Below are 19914 nucleotides of genomic sequence, written 5' to 3'. Positions count from 1 at the left end.
GTATACTCAAAGATAAAATATTGTTTTTATTTTCTGAATTTCATCTTTAAATACCTTATACGTATATAGTATTATATGTACATTTATAAAAGCTCTCCTTATTATAGGAAACATATTTGGTTTAACAAATTTATTCACCTATCTTTGAAAATAGTACAGCGTGACAGCTGTGTTTATTATTTGAGTCCATAATATTTTCATGTGTTTTGTTTTACAGTTTGCCTCTTTTAGCCCCAAAGTGATTATATATGCTTCCTAGTATTTCATATTTTACATTCATCCCCAAAGAATTTATACATACATTTATCTTCAAGTATTACATATCTGAACACTTGGAAGAAAACTTCCTTTAGAATCAGGATTCAAATGATAGAATCTCTTGTATATACAATTAATAAATAAACTTTAAAAAGGACATATAAATGGAGAGGAAAAAGGACATGTAAAACAAACTGGTCTTTGGAGAGATCTATCAAGTAAGGACCACAAACAGGGTGGAATGAAATATTACCATTTTTTATAGAGATAATAATAAAGTTGGTGTTAATGGAATTAGACTTACACTGATCAAACTTTATTTTATTGAGATACCATTTCAAAATTTCTGTTCGACCTTTTACATCTGGTCTTGGAACTGTAACTTGCATGTCAAAACGACCAGGACGTATTAAGGCACTAAAAGGAGAATATAAAAAGAAAATATAAATTAATAATCTGACTATGATGAAGGTCCAATTAAATATGACTGACACTCTAAAGACAAGATGGAAAGATAATGGCAACTGAAGTTAGACTGGAGATTTGAGGGTTTTCATTTTAATTCCACCATACTTAATATGCAGTGTTATATTAGTTTCAGGTGTACAGTATAGTGATTGGACAATTCCATATTACCCAGTGTTCATCACGACAAATGTACTCCTTAATCCCCATCACCTATTTCACCTTAGATTGGAGTTTTGAGCATAAATATGCATACAACTCCTTTTAAAACACGGATCAAGGGACACCCGGGTGGCTCAGTCGGTTAAGCGTCTGACTTTGGCTCAGGTCATGATCTTGCGGTTCACGAGTTTGAGCACTCCGTTGGAAGCTATGCTGACAGGTTAGAACCTGGAGCCTGCTTCAGATTCTGTGTCTCCCTCTCTCTCTGCCCCTCCTCCACTCACACTCTGTGTATCTCTCTCCCTCTCACTAAAATAAACATTAAAAAAAATTTTAATAAACAAACAAATAAATAAAATATTAGGGGCGCTTGTGCAGGTCAGTCAGTTGAGTGTTCAACTGGTTCAAGCCAGGATCTCCCAGTTTGTGGGTTCGGGTCCCACGTCAGGCTCTGTACTGACAGCTCAGAGCCTGGAGCCTGCTTCAGATTCTGTGTCTCCCTCTCTCTCTGCCCCTCCTCCCCCCTCTCTCTCTCTCTCCTTCTCTCTCTCAAATAAACATTAAAAATTTTTTAACTAAATAAATAAATAAGTAAGTACATACATACATACATACATACATACATACATACATACATAAATAAATAAATAAAACATTAGGGGTGCCTGGGCAGCTCAGTCAATTGAGCATCCAACTGCGGCTCAAGTTGTGATCTCCCAGTTCTCAGGTTCGGGCCCCAGGTCAGGCTCTGTGCTGACAGCTCAGAGCCTGGAGCCTGCTTCAGATTCTGTGTGTGTGTGTATCTCTCTGTCCTTTCCCCACTTGTACTCTATTTCTCTCTCTCTCAAAACTAAATAAACAAAAAAAAAAATTTAAAAATAAATAAAACATAAAAAAAATTTAAAAACATGCCTCCCAAACAGTTTCAATAACCAGAAGGCAGAACAAAGTTTGATACAGATAGATAGCACACAACCCTCAAACAAAAACATGCAAGTCAGTCAACCAAGGAATCAGGTCATGATCTCCTGGTTTATGGGTTTGAGGCCCGTGTTGGGCTCTGCACTGACAGTTTCGAGCCTGGAGCCTGCTTTAGATTGTGTGTCTCCCTTTCTCTCTCTGCCCCTCTGCCAATTCTCCCCCCACCTCTGCTTCTCAAAAATCAGTAAACTTAAGAAAAATATGAGTAACTCAGGGGCACCTGGGTGGCTCAGTCCACTGAGCATCCTACTATTGATTTCAGCTCAAGTAATGACCTCACTGTTCTTGAGTTCAAGCCCCACGTTGGGCTCTGAGCTGACAGTGCTGAGCCTGCTTGGAATTCTCTCTCTCCCTCTCTCTTTCTGCCCCTCCCCTGCGCTCACTCACTCTCTCTCTCTCAAAAATCAACATATTAAGAAAGAAAACAAGAGTAACTTCTATGATAAGTACAATAAAAATTTAAAACTGTAAGTTTCATTTTACAATTTTCTGCACCAGCCTAAAATTTTGTGACATAAAGTTTGTCAAAAGATTCTTTAAACAGCTCTACTGAGATATAATTAGCATATCACAGAATTTAAAGTAGATAATCCCATGGTTCATATATTCAGAGTTGTGCAGCTATCAACACTCTCATTTGAGTTATTAAATAATAAATTAGTAAATAATAAATATTTTTATTCCCCTACCCCAAAAGAAACCCCACAGTCACCAACAGTCACTCCCCATTCTTCCCACACTCTGGCAACCACTAATTCCTTTCTGTTGCTATGGATTTGTTTGAGACATTTCATACAAATGAAACCATATGTGATGTTTTGAGATGGGCTTCCCTCTCTTTTAAAGTTCATCCATGTTCTAGTATGATCATTAGTTACCAAAGAAGTCTTTTCACACTTACTTATCTAATGCCTCTGGGAAATTTGTGGCTCCTATGATGATAACTCCTTCATTGGGCTTAAAACTATCAAAAAAGAAACAAAAGTACCTTTTCACTGAAAATTAAAAGAGTACACATATAGAAATGCTCTACACAAAACTGTTTATCATTAATTTTAGTAACAGCAAAGAAAAGGGAGTGATCTTGTTTATACCCAGGTGATAAGACATCTCTATTATTTTTTGAAAAAAACAAATGTTATTGGGCCAGAATACCTCAATAAAATTGCTAACAATAAATCACAAAGTCACCTACGATTACAGATCTTCACAAAGGCTTATTTGTATACCTGACTTATTTGTGAAAAATTATTCTCAAGTTTACCAATTCAAATGATTTGCTCCTAGACTTCCTATTTGGTTCCAAACTGCCTTATGCGGTTTTAAGACGTTTTTACTTCTTTCAAAGCAACCCCACCTCTTGCTTTTTAGATTATAAAAATTGACACAAACTTTTAATCTACAACATTAGAAGCTAGTCACAAATTGTGTAGAAACCAGTCTACAATCCCTTTACATCTCCAAAGAGACTACTATTGTCAGAACTGTCCTGTCACACTACAATTAATGAAAAAGGTGTAGAGGTCATCAATTAAGAACAGTTGATACATCAATTAGTTATGGACACAACACAATACAGAGAATGAAGCTTGTCTGGCCTTCTTGCACTAGGGACTACTGTATTGTCTATATTTTTTCCAATTTCTCGAAAGTTATCAAATATATCACCATATTCCAAAGACAGAGGAAGATTCAATTACCCATCCATTTCAGCAAGAAGTTGATTTATAGTCTGCCTTGAATATGGATGCATTGGCGACTCGATTCGCTTCCCACCAACAGAATCTAATTCATCAATAAATATAACACAGGGAGCATTTGCTTTTGCTTCCCCTAGGAAAACAAAAGAGATTCCAATAAGTTTAATGAAATCAATACTTTTTGAACAAAGTCATATAAAAATGAAAAACCTGTAAGGTTGTCAAAAGCCAACAAAAGACATTCATTTGGGAGACACAACACAAAAGGAGGTCTCTTTCTTTCTTTCAAAACTGATTTAAGAACAGTAGCCTCAAAAAAACTGTACCATATACAATAATATACAACACAAACAACTGAGTATTCACTCTTCCAACTGCACAAACCTGTTACAATCAGATTTGAGGCTAATTATTCTTTAATTACATACTATCAGATTAACAAATAAAATGAATAGGACAACAACAAAAAACCCAGCTTTACAACAGCCCCCAACCTCGTCAAACACCTCTCCTGGCTCTTTTCTTTGGAGGAAAAGTACAGTTCTGTTTTAGCTCACACATTAAAGTACCTAAAACCTGACCCCCACAATGGCTAGGTCAGCTATCAATCATAATCACACAGCCAAGAAAGGGTTAAGAAGCCCTCTTCCCCTAAAAGTAAGAAAATTTGGTATCATATGAAAGATACGTTAAAACGTACTAAATAGATTTCTTATACGGCTGGCTCCCACACCCACAAACATCTCATCAAATTCTGATCCAGAAGCATAATAAAAAGGAACATCAGCTTCTCCAGCCACAGCTCGAGCAAGAAGTGTCTTTCCTGTCCCTGGGGGTCCAACTAAAAGAATTCCTAAAAGAAAAAATAAGTGAGAATGATTCAAATTAAAAAAAACAAAACCAAAAACAAAACCCTGATGTGAACCTATAAAACAAATAGTTAATAATTAATGTATATAGTTTGGAGGTTGAAGACACATGACCAGTATTTTGAAACAAAGCAAAACAGGTCTTTAAATAATGATTCAACTTCAGGATCTTCTCCAAAACTAATTTCCCTCTATCATTTAAATACTGCTTATCTATCGGTCCTCAACAAGTCAGAATCTTGAGAGAAAGGAATATAAACTTATCACTAAACAAAAGTCACATCAAAACAGATTAAGAGATTAAGCAACGAAACGTAATACATGAACCCTTGACTTGATGATCTTCCGTAAAAAACATACTTAAGAAATTCTAGAGACATTTGAGGAAAATTTCAAAAAAACCTGGAGTACCAGATATCAAGGAAATAGTATTTAGTTTCATTTGGTAGGATAAATTACTCTCTTTATTTAGGATAATGTGCTTGGTCTTAGGTGATGCATACCAAAGGCTTTAGATGTAAAGTAGTTCATCTCTACAGCTTTGTAACTTTTTCATATGTTTGAAAATGTTCATAACAGCAGTAAGTTCTTCTAAGTTGAAATAACAGAATTCTTTAGTTTCCACAACTTTTCACTTTTCAGAATATATTTAAACAGGCAACAAAATTATATTAATGCTATATTTTAACATAAAACACTCTTAAAAAAAATTGTTTTTTAATGTTTATTTATTTTTGACAGAGAGAGACAGAAATGAGCAGGGGAGGGGCAGAGAAAGAGGGAGACACAGAATGCAAAGTAGGCTCCAGGCTCTGGGCTGTCAGCTCAGAGCCCGACGCAGGGCTCGAACCCACAGACCGCGATATCATGACCTGAGCCGAAGTCGGACGCTCAACCGACTGAGCCACCCAGGCATCCCATAAAACACCCTTTTAAAGGAAAGCTGAAAAATACCCTTCAGACTGTCCCCTTGTGTTGCCATGTTATTCCTAACTGGTTTAACTCCTCACTGTATCAATTTCTTATAGAATATATTTTGGTACCTGAGAATTTTCCCACAATTTCATACAATATCCTTTGATATTGTGTAAGTGTGACTATTTTATGGTTTTAAACATGCTCTTTATGACATTATAATATTGACTTAATAAATGAATCCTAAATTAGCAGACTCATGGAAACAGTTTTAGAAACTTCTGAACATTCTCAGTAGAGACAGTGTGTAGCACAAAACCAAATGTAAATAGCAGTGTCTCCTTTAATTCACCAATTCCATTTCTAGAATTGGAATCTAGCATAATGAATAAATAACACATGAGTAAATCTCCAATGTATTCTAAGGAGTTAATTAAGCATGTGGGCAAAGCCTTGAGACCTTAAGATGATCACCACAGCACTGATTTTATTATCATAATTAAAAATTTTTATGTGAGTAGAGCTGACAGTTACATTCGTTTCAGGTATACAACATGGTGATTTGATAAGTTTACACATTATGCTATGCTCACCACAAGTGTAGTTACCTTCTGTCACCATGCAATACTATTATTACAGTATTGTTGACTATATTTCCTATGCTGGACCTTTTATTCCTCTGACTTATTTATTCTACAACTGGAAGCTCTCTCCCTTCCCCTTCACCGACTTTGCCCAGCCCCCAATGTCCTCATTTTAACAGCAAAACACCAGAACCATTTAAAAGTTCAATATAAATGATTATAGTACAACTGTATAATATAAGGACACCATTAAGTCATTACAATTTTGTACCCAATTTTAGCCTACGGTTTTTCCCTCACACAAACAAGCAATTCTCCAACACCACCTGGGTGTCCTACAATTCAACTCTATTCTGACACGAACTACCTGGACATAGCGTCAAATGCTGCAAGTTAAGGCCTTGGTCCCAAAAGACTGCCTCTACCTCTATCCCTTCCTATATCAACTGCAAGACCAGGTTGTTACCTAGGCTTCTGATCAACAGGCTCTAGATAGGAGGTTCCAATGATCTCTTCCTTGGATTTGATTAATTTGCTAAGATGGCTCACAGAACTCAGAGAAACAACACTGTACTTACTAGATTACTGGTTTCTTATAAAAGGATACAACTCAGGAACAGTCAGTCAGATGGAAGAGATGCATATGCATAGGGCAAGGAAAAGGAAAGGGATTGTTGAGCTTCTATGCCCTCTCTAGATATGCCACTCTTCCCACATCTCCACATTTACCAACCTGGAAGCTCTCTGAACCCTATCCTTTTGGGTTTTTATGGAGGCCTCATTAGACATGCATGACTGATTCAACCTCCAGCCACTCTCCCCTCCCAAGCAGTCAGGAGGGTGAGAGTGAGGTTTCAGCTGTGTAATCACATGGTTGATTCTATTGGCAACCAGCTCCTAACCTTAGGTGGGTTCTAAAAGTCACCTCACAGTGTTGCTCTTAACACTAGGAAATTGTAAGAAATGGGATTAAGACTAAATATGTATTTCTTATTAAAAATCACAACAGGGGCGCCTGGGTGGCGCAGTCGGTTAAGCGTCCGACTTCAGCCAGGTCACGATCTCATGGTCCGTGAGTTCGAGCCCCGCGTCGGGCTCTGGGCTGATGGCTCAGAACCTGGAGCCTGTTTCCGATTCTGTGTCTCCCTCTCTCTCTGCCCCTCCCCCGTTCATGCTCTGTCTCTCTCTGTCCCAAAAATAAATACACGTTGAAAAAAAAATTAAAAAAAAAAAAGAAAAAAAAGAAAAAAAATCACAACAGTCATTAAATCATATTAACTGTGGGAAAACATCAGAGAGGAACATTCTACAAAGTAGTGTGTACTATTAGTAAGGTCATAAAAGATCCATACCCACTCCTACAATAAAAGGCTGAAGAATTTTTTCAGATTAAAGAAAAATCTAAATGTTATGTGTAAACCTGGATCAGGTCCTAACTTGGGTCGGTGAAGGTGATGACGGGAGGACCTTACTACGAAGGATATTAGTAAGAGAAATGCTGAAATTTGAATATAACTGTGAATTTCATAATAGTTTTGGAACCAAGTTAAATTTCCTGATTTTAAGAACTATATTGGAGTTATATAATAGAATATCCTTATTTTAAAGAAATATGTAATAGGTATTTGGGGTTAAAGGAGCATGATATCTATAACTTACTCTCAAATAATTAAAAAAATACATTTAAGTGAAGAAAGTGAATGAGCAAATGGGACAAAGTGCTAAAAAAACTGTTGAGTCTGGTTAAGAGTATAGGGAGTTCTCTGTACTGTTCTTACAACTTAAAGTTTGAAATTATAACAAAACTCAAAATCTCCTTCCTCCCAAAAAAGGTTATACAATGTTATGCTTAGAATGAAGACTTATTTCTAAAACAGCAATTAAGAATTAAACTTTAGGCATTTAAATCTGATAAAAATTAAATTAGCAATGGATGACAATATTTTTGATGTCAAGTCATGGTAAAGGGAAGATATCTTACCTTTTGGAAGTTTACCTCCAAGCACAGTAAATTTTTGTGGATTTTTCAAGAATTCAACAACCTCCTGTAATTCTTGTTTAGCTTCTTCCACCTAAAGTGACACAATTGACCAAACAATTCTAAATAATGGATTATCAAGGCTGCCTCTTTGAAAGTAGTAAATGTAACTGGAAGTTAACTTGGCTTTCTCTTTGTTTCAGGGAAAGAAGCACACAAGAAGGCCCCCTTATAAATGCAAACACAAAGGGGTTTTCACCTGACTCTTTTTGCCAATTATGCAGTCTCCTTTGTAAGTTTGTTTATCTGAGAGACAGCATATGTGTGAGCGGGGAAGGGCAGAGAGGAGAGAGAGAATCCCAAGCAGGCTCAGCACTGTCAGCACAGAGCCCAACGTAGGGCTCAATGCCAAGAACGGATAGATCATGCCCTGAGCCAAAGTCAAGAGTCAGATGCTTACCCAACGGAGCCACCCAGGCACCCCCCATTATGCATTTCTTTACATATCCCAACAAAAACATTCTCAACTTCCTACCTTCTCAAGAAATAGTGCTCCCTCCAGTTAACAAGCACTTATATTCAAAATTCTAGTTAAATGTGTCAGTGGCATTTGTTGTAAATAGAAAGGTTCCCCTAGCAAGTTTAAAATCCAGAACTTTGGAACTGATTACAAGCTTCCAGGGCAAACTATGTAACTTAATGTACATCAATGACAAGGAAGCCTGTGTTTAAGTTAGAACAATGATTTAGGATTCATTATGAGATTATTTTCATTATAAGGAGTTACTACTAGATTATAAATGATTTAGTTCCCAACAAATGCCAAAGGACAGTGACTAAAATTAAGCTATAGTATACGGATATTGTTTTGTAAATGGTTGTGGCCAAAAAAATTTAGAGTATTTCATCCTCAAAATATAAAAAATTATGTAAGAATTGAGATTCCTAGCAGGCGTAAAGCCCAATCTGGTCAACAAATATGTCAAGTAGAACATTAGCTCAACTTTAAAAAAACTGATATAAGGAAGCTGCCTATCAGAAATCAGGTAGCATACAACTATGAGTTAACAAATGCAAACACCTATGAGCCAGAATAATATTAAAGATGAGCACAGAAGACCAAATGAAAACAACAGTGGTGGCAATATACTGAAAAACCAGTATACTGAAAAAGGGTCTGGAAAGCAACAGACCCTTACAGAGGGCAAATAATCACAACTTGGTTCTACAAAGGAGTACAGAACTCATGCTCCAGACTTTAATTTTTCAAGGAAAAATAAAAAAGACATCATTAAAGATATTAAATATCCATTTACATGAAAAAATGTATTTGTGGGGCAGCAGGGTGGCTCAACCAGTTAAGCGTACAAGTCATTGATTTTGGCTCAGGTCAGGATCTCAGGGTTATGAAGTCGAGCCCCTATATCAGGGCTCCACCCGGAGCTTGGAGCCTGCCTGAGATTCTCTCTCTCTCCCTCTCCTCTGTACTCCACACCGCCTGTGCAACCTCTCTCTCTTAAAAAAACAAAAACAAACGAAAAAAACCCACAAAAGACAATTAAAAAAATGCAATTGTGTATGTACTCTTTTAGGTATTTTATTTTATTTTTTTAATTTTTATAAATTTTTTAATGTTTATTTATTTTGAGAAAGAAAGTGCAAGGGGGAGAAGGGCAGAGCAAGAGGGAGAGAGAGAATCCCAAGCAGACTCCACACTGTCAGCACAAGAACCCGGGGGATGGCTCGATCTCACGAATTGTGAGGTCATGACCTGACCCAAAATCAAAAGTTGGATGCTTAACCAAATGAGCCACCCAGGCGCCCCTATATTTATTATATTTTATTTTTTAATGTTTGTTTATTTTTGAGAGAGACAGACACAGAGTACAAGCAGGGGAAGGGCAGTGAGAGAGGGAGACAGAATCTGAAGCAGGCTCCAGGCTCTGAGCCATGAGCACAGAGCTCAACATGGGGCCGGAACTCACGAATCATGAGACCATGATCTGAGCCAAAGTCAGACACTTAACTGACTGAGCCACCCAGGTGCCACCCCCCATATTTATTTTAAATTACACTGTCCAAATAATATATTCACAGCCAATTTGCAACCCTACGTTAGACAACTTTAAATAATAGCTCTCAATGAGAAGAAAAAACTCAAGTACATTAGGGTTTAAAAGAAACTACCTGGCCAACAGACATATGAAAAGATGCTCAACATCGCTCCTCTTCAGGGAAATACAAATCAAAACCACACTCAGATATCACCTCATGCCAGTCAGAGTGGCCAAAATGAACAAATCAGGAGACTATAGATGCTGGGGAGGATGTGGAGAAACAAGAACCCTCTTGCACTGTTGGTGGGAATGCAAACTGGTGCAGCCACTCTGGAAAACAGTGTGGAGGTTCCTCAAAAAATTAAAAATAGACCTACCCTATGAGCCAGTAGTAGCACTGCTAGGAATTTACCCAAGGGATACAGGAGTACTGATGCATAGGGGCATTTGTACCCCAATGTTTATAGCAGCACTCTCAACAATAGCCAAATTGTGGAAAAAGCCTAAATGTCATCAAACTGATGAATGGAGAAATTGTGGTTTATATACCCAATGGAGTACTACGTGGCAATGAGAAAGAATGAAATATGGCCCTTTGTAGCAATGTGGATGGAACTGGAAAGTGTGATGCTAAGTGAAATAAGCCATACAGAGAAAGACAGATACCATATGTTTTCACTCTTATGTGGATCCTGAAAAACTTGACAGAAACCCATGGGGGAGGGGAAGAAAAAAAAAAGAGAGAGAGAGGTTAGAGTGGGAGGGAGCCAAAGCATAAGAGACTCTTACGAACTGAGAACAAACTGAGGGTTGATGGGTGGTGGGAGGGAGGGGAGGATGGGTGATGGGCATTGAGGAGGGCACCTTTTGGGATGAGCACTGGGTGTTGTATGGAAACCAATTTGACAAAAAATTTCATATATTAAAAAAAAAACCAGCAAAGGAACAATAAAAAAAATAAATAAAATAAAAGAAACTACCTGAAAAAAAGTGTACTAAAACATGAAATATCTCTGGGCCAAAGGGCATTATGAAAATCTAGAATTAAACTCGTGATTATCTTAGGTTTCTACATACTTTCCTAGGACTGTTTCTAGGAAGAAATAAAGAGCAAAGAGGTTTTTTTTTTTTTTTTTTTTTAGGCTATAAATGGTCTTTAAAAGTTATTTCAATTAAATTATGAAAATATACTGTTTATAAAGTTAACAGTTAAAAGCAAAGCTCTGTCCACTCCTAAGCCCAGGAAACATGTGTTATATATGCTCACCAAGAAACATGAAGAGAATATTCACAATGGCACTATTTAGGTGAAAACTAGACACAACTCAATGTCCACCTAATGTTGAGTAAATAAACAGTACTGTGATATTCACAGGATACTATGCAATGGGGATGAAATGAACTACAACTCCATTTAAAAACATGGATGGATCTCATAAACATCATGGTGGGTGAAAAAAGCCATATACACTACACGTATTATACATGTCCATATGAAATTCAAAACCAGGGGAAACTAATATATGTTATTAAACAGAGCAATGATTATCCTTGGAGTGGTAAGAAAGGAACACTAGGAACTTTCTGCTAATATTCTATTTCTTGAGCTGGGTGCTGATAATTATGAGTTCACTGTATGGGAATTTATTAAGGTACAGATTTATGATTTGTGTAGGTCTGTGTGAATGCTAAGCTTCAATAAAATTTATGTTTAAAAAGAGATTTGGGGGGCGCCTGGGTGGCACAGTCGGTTAAGCGTCCGACTTCAGCCAGGTCACGATCTCGCGGTCCGTGAGTTCGAGCCCCGCGTCAGGCTCTGGGCTGATGGCTCAGAGCCTGGAGCCTGTTTCCGATTCTGTGTCTCCCTCTCTCTCTGCCCCTCCCCCGTTCATGCTCTGTCTCTCTCTGTCCCAAAAATAAATAAACGTTAAAAAGAGATTTGGTTCTTTATTAAAATAAAATTTTTAAATATTCAAAGTTATTCATATACTAAAACAAGACCAAAATACATTTGGTCAAGGTAATGGATAACTTTGAATTGTAGGAAAAAAGAAAACAGATTAGATGTCACCTACTACTCAAATTAAAATTTCTCTCCCCAGACTCTGTGGCAAGAGAATTCTCAACTGAGTTATATAAAATCTATATAGGAAAATAGAGTTTAGGGGGATCAAGACAATGAATGAAGTTATAAAAGCTGTTATTAGTATTTTTATGGCAGCTATATATAATATTATTCCTACACAAACAAATTTAAGCAAGGAAATGATATTCCTATACTAGCTCTTTAAGACTTGGTAAAACTGGGGCACCTAGGTGGCTCAGTCAGTTAAGCGTCCAACTCTTGTTTCAGCTCAGGTCATGATCTCATGGTTCGTGGGTTTGAGACCCTCATCTTGGGCAATGTGCTGGCAGTGTGGAGCCTGCTAGGGATTCTCTCTCTCTCTGCTCCTCCCCAGCTCGCACACTCACCCTCTCTTTCTCTCTCTCGAAATAAATACGTAAATCAATGTAAAAAACAAAACAAAAAGACTTTGAAAAACTGACCACAGGTACCACCTAATGGTATACCTATTACGGTAAACGGTATAAATTATAACATATATATATATATATATATATATATATATATATATCACATTTATAGATATCTATAAACAGTTATATGTATCTACATATAAATTTAGATTTGATAGCAATAACAGCAATGTAACATTATAGCAATAACATATAACATATATGTAATATATGACAATAGCAATAATATATAATATATATATAACATTTATAGATATCTTTAAACATTTATGTATATCTACATATAAATTTAGATTTGATAGCAATGACAGCAATGTAACATTATAGCAATAATTACAGTATTTGTTAATATTACCACGGAAAACTCTGTGACAATCTGAAAACTCTGTGATGTCCCCATTTTTTTTTTAATGTTATTTATTTTGGGAGAAAGTGTGAGCATAAGAGCAGGGGGAGAGGCAGAGAGAGAGAGAGAGAGAGACAGAGTGTCTCAAGAAGGCTTCACACTGTCAGCACAGAGCCCAGTGTGGGGCTTGAGCCCAGGAACCCGTGAGATCATGACCTCAGCTGACATCACAGTTGGATGCTCAACGGACTGAGCCTCTCAGGAGCCCCTTGTGATGTTCCATTTCTAATACTATCAGCATGTCTTCTTTAGCTTTGTAATCAGAAATGGACTCATTCCAAAAGAAGTGTGGTATATTAAGTAACGAAGTATGTATAAAAAGAGATTTGGTTCTTTATTAAAATAAAATTTTTAAATATTCAAAGTTATTCATATACTAAATAAATGCCTTGCTGACCATAACCTCAACACAGGTTCAATGTGATGCAGGCTCTCAGCTCTCTGCACACCTTAAACAAAATGAGAAGGGCCCTCTGCGCTAAGGAGTCAAGTTTTCAAATACTCACTGCCCCAGCCTCCTCCTCAATTATTCCCTTTCCACAATTCCAGCAGAGTTCACAGCTGTTTAAATTGCAAAGGGAAGGGAAGGACTACTTGGTATAAAGGCAGCATAGTGACTTCTGATACTTTGTTCCCTAATATTTGAGTAGGTGAAAAATATTTATGCTTAAATGGGGAACAGAGTATGGAAAGGGGAAGAGCTCTTATTCTATTGCATATTACAAGTGGCTTTTTCATTGGTCAACAACCAAGCCAGGCACATTAGCTCTTCAGGGTCCTTGCTCTCTATGTTCCTCTGGCTAGAAACATTCTTTGCCCAAATATATGCATGGTTTAGGGGCACCTGGGTGGCTCAGTTGGTAGAGCATGCGACTCTTTTTCATTGTTGTTGTTAATAAAGAATATTCCAAATATCACTGGAGGGGCTTAATGAATTTATGTTGTATTTTTATTTTTATTTTATTTTGGAAACAGAGAGAACACAAGACAGGTAGAGGGAGAGAATCATAAGCAGGCTCCACGCTCAGTACGGAGCCTGACACAGGACTCAATCCCATGAGCCTGTGACATCATGACCTGAGCCAAACTCAAGAGTCAGATGCTCAACCAACTGAGCCACTCAGGAGCCCCTGAGGATGAGACTCCTGATCTCAGGGTTCTTAGTTCAAGCCCCACGTTGGGTGTAAAGATTACTTAATATCTTCAAAAAAAAAAAAAAAATCCATGGTTTACTTTATCTTCCTTAAATGTTCACTCAAGTGTCAACTTCTCAATCATACACTGAATATCACCATTTAAAATTGTGACTTTTCTCTCAGAACTCCCGATCTCCTTTACCCTGCTCTATATTTTCCCATAACACTTCACTTTTGAACATACTCTATTATAATTTCCTTATATGCCATATCATTGTCCAATTTCTGTTAGAATTAAAATCCATAAAGGGAAAGATCTGTTTTATTTCTTTTATCCCAATATCTAAGTTCTAATCATGGCTTGGTCTTTTCTAATAGCCAGTCCCCACCCAGGAGCCCACCCAGAGTTGCCTCAGTACAAAAAAACAGTGCTATCACCCAAGAAATTCCTAGGGATTGAGAAGCCCTGTGTCAGAAATCGGGGTCAAAGACCAAACTGTAGAACCCAAAATGCACCTAGTACTCTTGTCATGTCGGAAATTGCAACAGTTTTAGTGCTTGGAACTGGAGGCAAAGACCAATATATATGTATTTTCTATTTTACACCTTTAAACTCAAATATTGGCCCTACATAATTAGATAATATTCGAAGAAAGCAAAGTAAACTTCTTAACTTACTCCTTTAACGTGTTCAAAGGTGACATTTTTCATCTGGACAGGATCTACTGCAGAATCAAGCCCTGTTGTTGTCCGGAAGCGGACTAAAGAGAAGAAAAGAAATGATTATATCTCTGATAGATTTATAAAATTCCAACCACCTTGTTTTTCAGATTTAAGAAAGCCCAGAAAAATTACATCTAAATTCACATTCATTAATTCACAGTGAAGTACAGAAACTAGGTCTACTGGATTTCTAGGCCGTGTTCAAGGAATCAAGGACCCTCATTAAACTATCTTTGTACCTTCTAATTAAAATGAAATAGTATTTCCCTCTTCTCCTATAATATCTCATAACAGAGATTTAAACCAATCATTTTCAAACTCCACTGTGCATAAAAGTCACTTGAGAAAAGTGTTAATGCAAGTTCCCAGACCATGGCCCAGAACTTCTGATTTGCAGATTTAGTAAAAGGCCCAAGAGTTTGCATTTTTAACATTAAATTATCCTGCTACAACTGGTCAGAGATGTACACCATGAATACACTGCCTTAAACCTAGCATTAAAAACTGGCACTAGCATTTTTTTTAAGAAGGGCGAACCTTAAAAGAGATTATTTCACTTTTGATGTAGCCTCCTTCCTCTGGCAACTGTTACCTGCCCTCGGATGATAGATCATTAATGACATCATCAAGTATAAGAAACACAGTGAGGCGTGCCTGGGCGGCTCAGTCAGTTAAGCATCGGACTTTTGCCCAGGTCATGATCTCACAGTTCATGGGTTTGAGCCCTACTTCAGGCTCTCTGGTGTCAGTGCAGAGCTTCGGATCCTCTGTCCAACCCTCCCCCAAACCTTCTCTGCTGATTCTCTCTCTCTCTTGAAATAAACTTTAAAAATACTACTAATAATTTTTAAAAAACAGTGAAAGTTTGGAAGAACAGTAAAATACGTAAGATCAACTATAAGGAACTATTTATTACAAAGCTTTCTTAAATCTCTCCCCCTTGGTTAAGCTTTCATACTAAATATATAAATGAGTAAAAAGTAATTTCTAATTTCCTCAGAAGAAGATGAAAATGTTGTCTTTAAGACAGAAATTTAGGGGCGCCTGGGTGGCTCAGTCAGTTAAGCGTCCGACTTCGGCTCAGGTTGTGATCTCGTGGTCCGTGAGTTCGAGCCCCGTGTCGGGCTTTGTGCTGACAGCTCAGAGCCTGCAGCCTGTTTCAGATTCTGTGTCTCCCTCTCTCTGACCCTCCCCTGTTCATGCTCTGTCTCTCTCTGTCTCAAAAATAAATAAACATTAAAAAAAAAATTTTAAAAAGACAGAAATTCAGATGCAAAAAAGTCAGTAGGTAAAAATACAGTTAACGAGAAAACACTTAACATATCAATAATATACGAGTCGAGAGAGTAAATGTAATATAGAAATTCTAGAATGGACACTAATAGTTTTAGCCACTAAATTGTTTATTTAAGAATCTGTGGGGTCCGGGGCGCCTGGGTGGCTCAGTTGGTTAAGCGTCTGACTTTGCCTCAGGCCATGATCTCACAGTTTCTGAGTTCAAGCCCCACGTTGGGCTCTGTGATGACACTGAGGAGCCTGCTTCCGATTGTCTCTCCCTCTCTTTCTGCCCCTCCCCCACTCACTCACACACACTCTCTCTCTCTCTCTAAAATTAAAACATAAACATTGAAATAAAAAATCTATGGGGTGTCTGGGTGGCCCAGTCACTTCAGCATCCAACTCCTGGTTTCAACTTAGGTCATAATCTCAAGGTTCACTGGTTCGAGCACTGGGTCTGGCTCTGTGCTGACAGCACAGGGCCTGCTTGGGATTCTCTTTCACTCTCTCTGCCTCTCCCCCACATCCGCACGCCCGTGCATGCATGCTCTCTAAGTAAATACAGTTTTTTAAAAAAAGAATCTATATAGATAGACTTAATAAGGCAAATAAATTTGTAGTTGAACCCACTTGAACCTTGTAAGAAATTAATTACTCAACGGCAATGCACTTCATATTTTAATATATGTTTTACTTAACATAAGAAATTAAGGGAAAAAAAAGAAATTAAGAAACATAAAGGAATAATCAGACCTTTTCCTACTCTTCCGTTATTACCTAGTGTCCCTGTAATGGTTCTGTTTTGAAAATAAGGAGATAAGAGAAGGTGACTCTAGATATAAAAAGAATATTCCTGGATGTTAAAATCTCATCTCAGGTTTGATGCCACAAAAAACTTAAAATATCTGGGGTTACATGCAAGTCCTGGGATGAATTCCTGATCCAGGTCAACTAATATTCTTAACTGTACATCAGTTTTTTCTCTCAAGGTAATCAAACATAAAGAACACAGAGAACACAGGGTAAAAACTGAATAGTTGAAAAAGCAAGCAGAACCACTTACAACTGACATTTCATTTTAGACTTGGCAACCCCAGAAAATCTGGGACTCATTTAAACTGATGCTTAATAATATGTAATTTTTCATAAATTTATTGTGTCTTTGAAATAAAGAACTATTTCATTTGTATTGTGATTATAAAATTCTAATACATGTTTTTTAAATTTTATAATTGGACAGGTATAATTTTCTAAAAATGCGGAAAACTAACCACTAATAGAAGTTAATCTAACATTTTTGATATAACATAAACCTTAAAATTTTAACAAAATATTCTTTTCCCAAAACAAGTCAAAGTTGAAATTTGTATAGTGTCTGAAGGAACTTTTCCTGTAATCCACAAAGCAATGTAAATATGGTAGGCCCTCTGACAATGCAAATGGCATATAATCATAACAGATTAAAACTTTTCTACTTCAACACAAAAGAAACAATCTCAAATTGACCCAATCTGTGAAGTGTTGACTCGTAGGAACGAGGGGCCTAGACACTAGAACTATACATGTTTTCTCACTCCTAAGTCTTAGGCATATTAACTACAAAAAAAAAAAAAAAAAAATTCAAGTATTTAAAAGATTAAAAAAAAGTCAGAAAAATTCAAAGAGCCATTACCAGATAAAAATGGGTTTTTTAAGAGTCCATAAATGCCAAACAGCAACAGAACGAAGAGAATCAGACGAGTTCGTCTTAGAGAATCTGCAAGGAGAAAAAAAAAAAGCCTTAAATGACATCAATGAGAAAGGACAGCTTGACAAAAGGCAAATATTAGGTTACTGATGGAAACCATATTTCATTACATAAGGTTTTGGAACGTGGCATGCTTTTGTGTAACTGCCATGATTTCCTTTCAGCACCCTGTCAGCAAAACCTCACGAAGCCACTCAGGCTTCTGTCCTTGACATAGGTTCTCAAAACAAGGCAAAGAGTCCACAGATATTTCCATTTTGACACAGCTTACATTACAAATATAACAGAATATAAGCAGTGAAAAAGTGGTAATTGTTAGAAAAAAGATTTATAATCACTTAAATACAGGACTATGACTTCCTTTTAGGTATCTACCCAAATATGAATGGGGTCAAATCAACTTACCATTGGTTTTTTGTGTTAGTGCTTGCGCTTTCAGAAAACCCTCTGCAAAACCAGTTTTAAACGCATCTTGGTGAGCTTCGGGTATATTTTTGGTCTTCATGAGTTTGTCCAAACTCTCAACATCTGATCCTCTGTCCCGCAAAAGGAACCCCTAAATACACAAACAACACATCAGTATTGATTGACTATATAGATAACACACTCCCAAAATATAATCACAACTCACAAAAATATTCATTCAAAGAGTCTAGAAATTCTAATTTTTACTGTCTGTGTGAAGAATTACAGTAATACTCAACAATAAATTACTTCATCAATGGCTAGAAAACTAACTTTGGACCTTACACTTGCATCAATCAATTCAGGTCAAGAAACTCTCTGTAAGAACACTATACTGAGGGGCACCTGGGTGGCTCAGTCAAACGTTCAACTTCGGCTCAGGTCATGATCTCACAGTTTGTGGGTTCAAACCCAGCGTCAGGCTCAGTGCTGACAGCTTGGAGCCTGGAGCCTGCTTCGGATTCTGTGTCTCCTTTTCTCTCTGCCCCTGCTCACACTCTCTTCACTCCCCAAAACAAACAAACAAACAAACAAACAAAAAAGGACACTATAGTGAAAACAACAAATAGGTCACAGGTGGACTTAGGGTTCTAATGGTTTGATGTTCACACTCCTTTATCTCTAGTAGAGGAAAAACCTCATCAATTTATTAAATGTTTACTGAGCATCTTTTATATACTTGGCCTTATAGAAGTTCTGAAAATGTAAAGATAAATAACGAATGATCTGAATGTTCTCAGACTAGTGGGGAGAGATACACAAATAATTTTTGAAATAATTCTGTTATTATGTTAGAAGTTCTAGGTCTGGTAAAATAAATGCTACCTCAGGAAGTCAGGAAAGGCATTACAGAGAACAGGACTTCTAAATTTTTAACATTTTATTTTTACTTTTGAGAAACTGGGGGTGGGGAGTACAGAGAAAGAGGAACAGAGGATCTGAAGTGGGCTCTGCCCTGAGGGCAATGAGCCCGATGCAGGGCTCAAGCTCACGAATCAAGAGATCATGACCCAAGCCAAAGTTGGGTGCTTGACCAACTAAGCCACCCAGCACCCCGACAACAGGATTTCTAAACCACAGGCAACACAAAGCATAAACAAGTTGACAGAGTCATTAAATAACAGCCTTCAGTGCTCAAGAACTACATGCAACCTTGTGTAACAGGACTTAAAAATGCACAAGAGGAGCCGGATAGAGGTTCAGAGGGGATGCCATAATGAAAGATGAGAACAGAAAAATAGTAGGCAGGGGCCAAAAGATGAAATGCCCTGTGTACTATGGCATGAATCTGACAATAAAGCAGAGGAATACAATTATTATATTAATATATTTTAGACAGATTGGTGGGAGGGTGGCAGTCTGGAGTCTAAACTGAAGGTAGCAAAACTAAAGACAAGGAGATTAAATACGTGTATATTTGAGTCACTTGGGCAAAAATTGTTAAAGTCTATCTATGCAGTGGAATTGGGGATGAAAAGAAACAGACCTAAGAAGTATTTAAGAGGCTGGATCAATAGGACTTTAGTGATTAATGGGCGTGAGAGGAGAGAGATGAATAAATCAAAGTTGATCATCAAGTTTCTAGCTTGGGTGGATGCTATTCATGAACACAGAGAACACACAAGCAGGTGTAGGTTGATAGGAAAAAGGAC

General features: G+C 37.3%; 1 protein-coding gene across 1 annotated transcript in view; it reads right to left on the bottom strand.

Moving 5' to 3' along the window:
- Nucleotides 1-19914, bottom strand: part of YME1L1 (YME1 like 1 ATPase) — a 50110-nt gene that overhangs the window by 7270 nt on the left and 22926 nt on the right. Inside the window, exons 6-13 of the mRNA XM_047866581.1 lie at nucleotides 18203-18353; nucleotides 17723-17806; nucleotides 14728-14810; nucleotides 7916-8006; nucleotides 4267-4419; nucleotides 3567-3699; nucleotides 2768-2830; nucleotides 563-675 (exon numbers count right to left, since the gene is read on the bottom strand). Coding sequence (XP_047722537.1) covers nucleotides 563-675; nucleotides 2768-2830; nucleotides 3567-3699; nucleotides 4267-4419; nucleotides 7916-8006; nucleotides 14728-14810; nucleotides 17723-17806; nucleotides 18203-18353 — 871 coding nt within the window. The remainder of the gene's footprint in view (nucleotides 1-562; nucleotides 676-2767; nucleotides 2831-3566; nucleotides 3700-4266; nucleotides 4420-7915; nucleotides 8007-14727; nucleotides 14811-17722; nucleotides 17807-18202; nucleotides 18354-19914) is intronic.

Source organism: Prionailurus viverrinus, chromosome B4 (assembly GCF_022837055.1).
Source record: "Prionailurus viverrinus isolate Anna chromosome B4, UM_Priviv_1.0, whole genome shotgun sequence".
NCBI lineage: Eukaryota > Metazoa > Chordata > Mammalia > Carnivora > Felidae > Prionailurus > Prionailurus viverrinus.
This window is presented reverse-complemented; position numbering and strand designations above follow the sequence as displayed.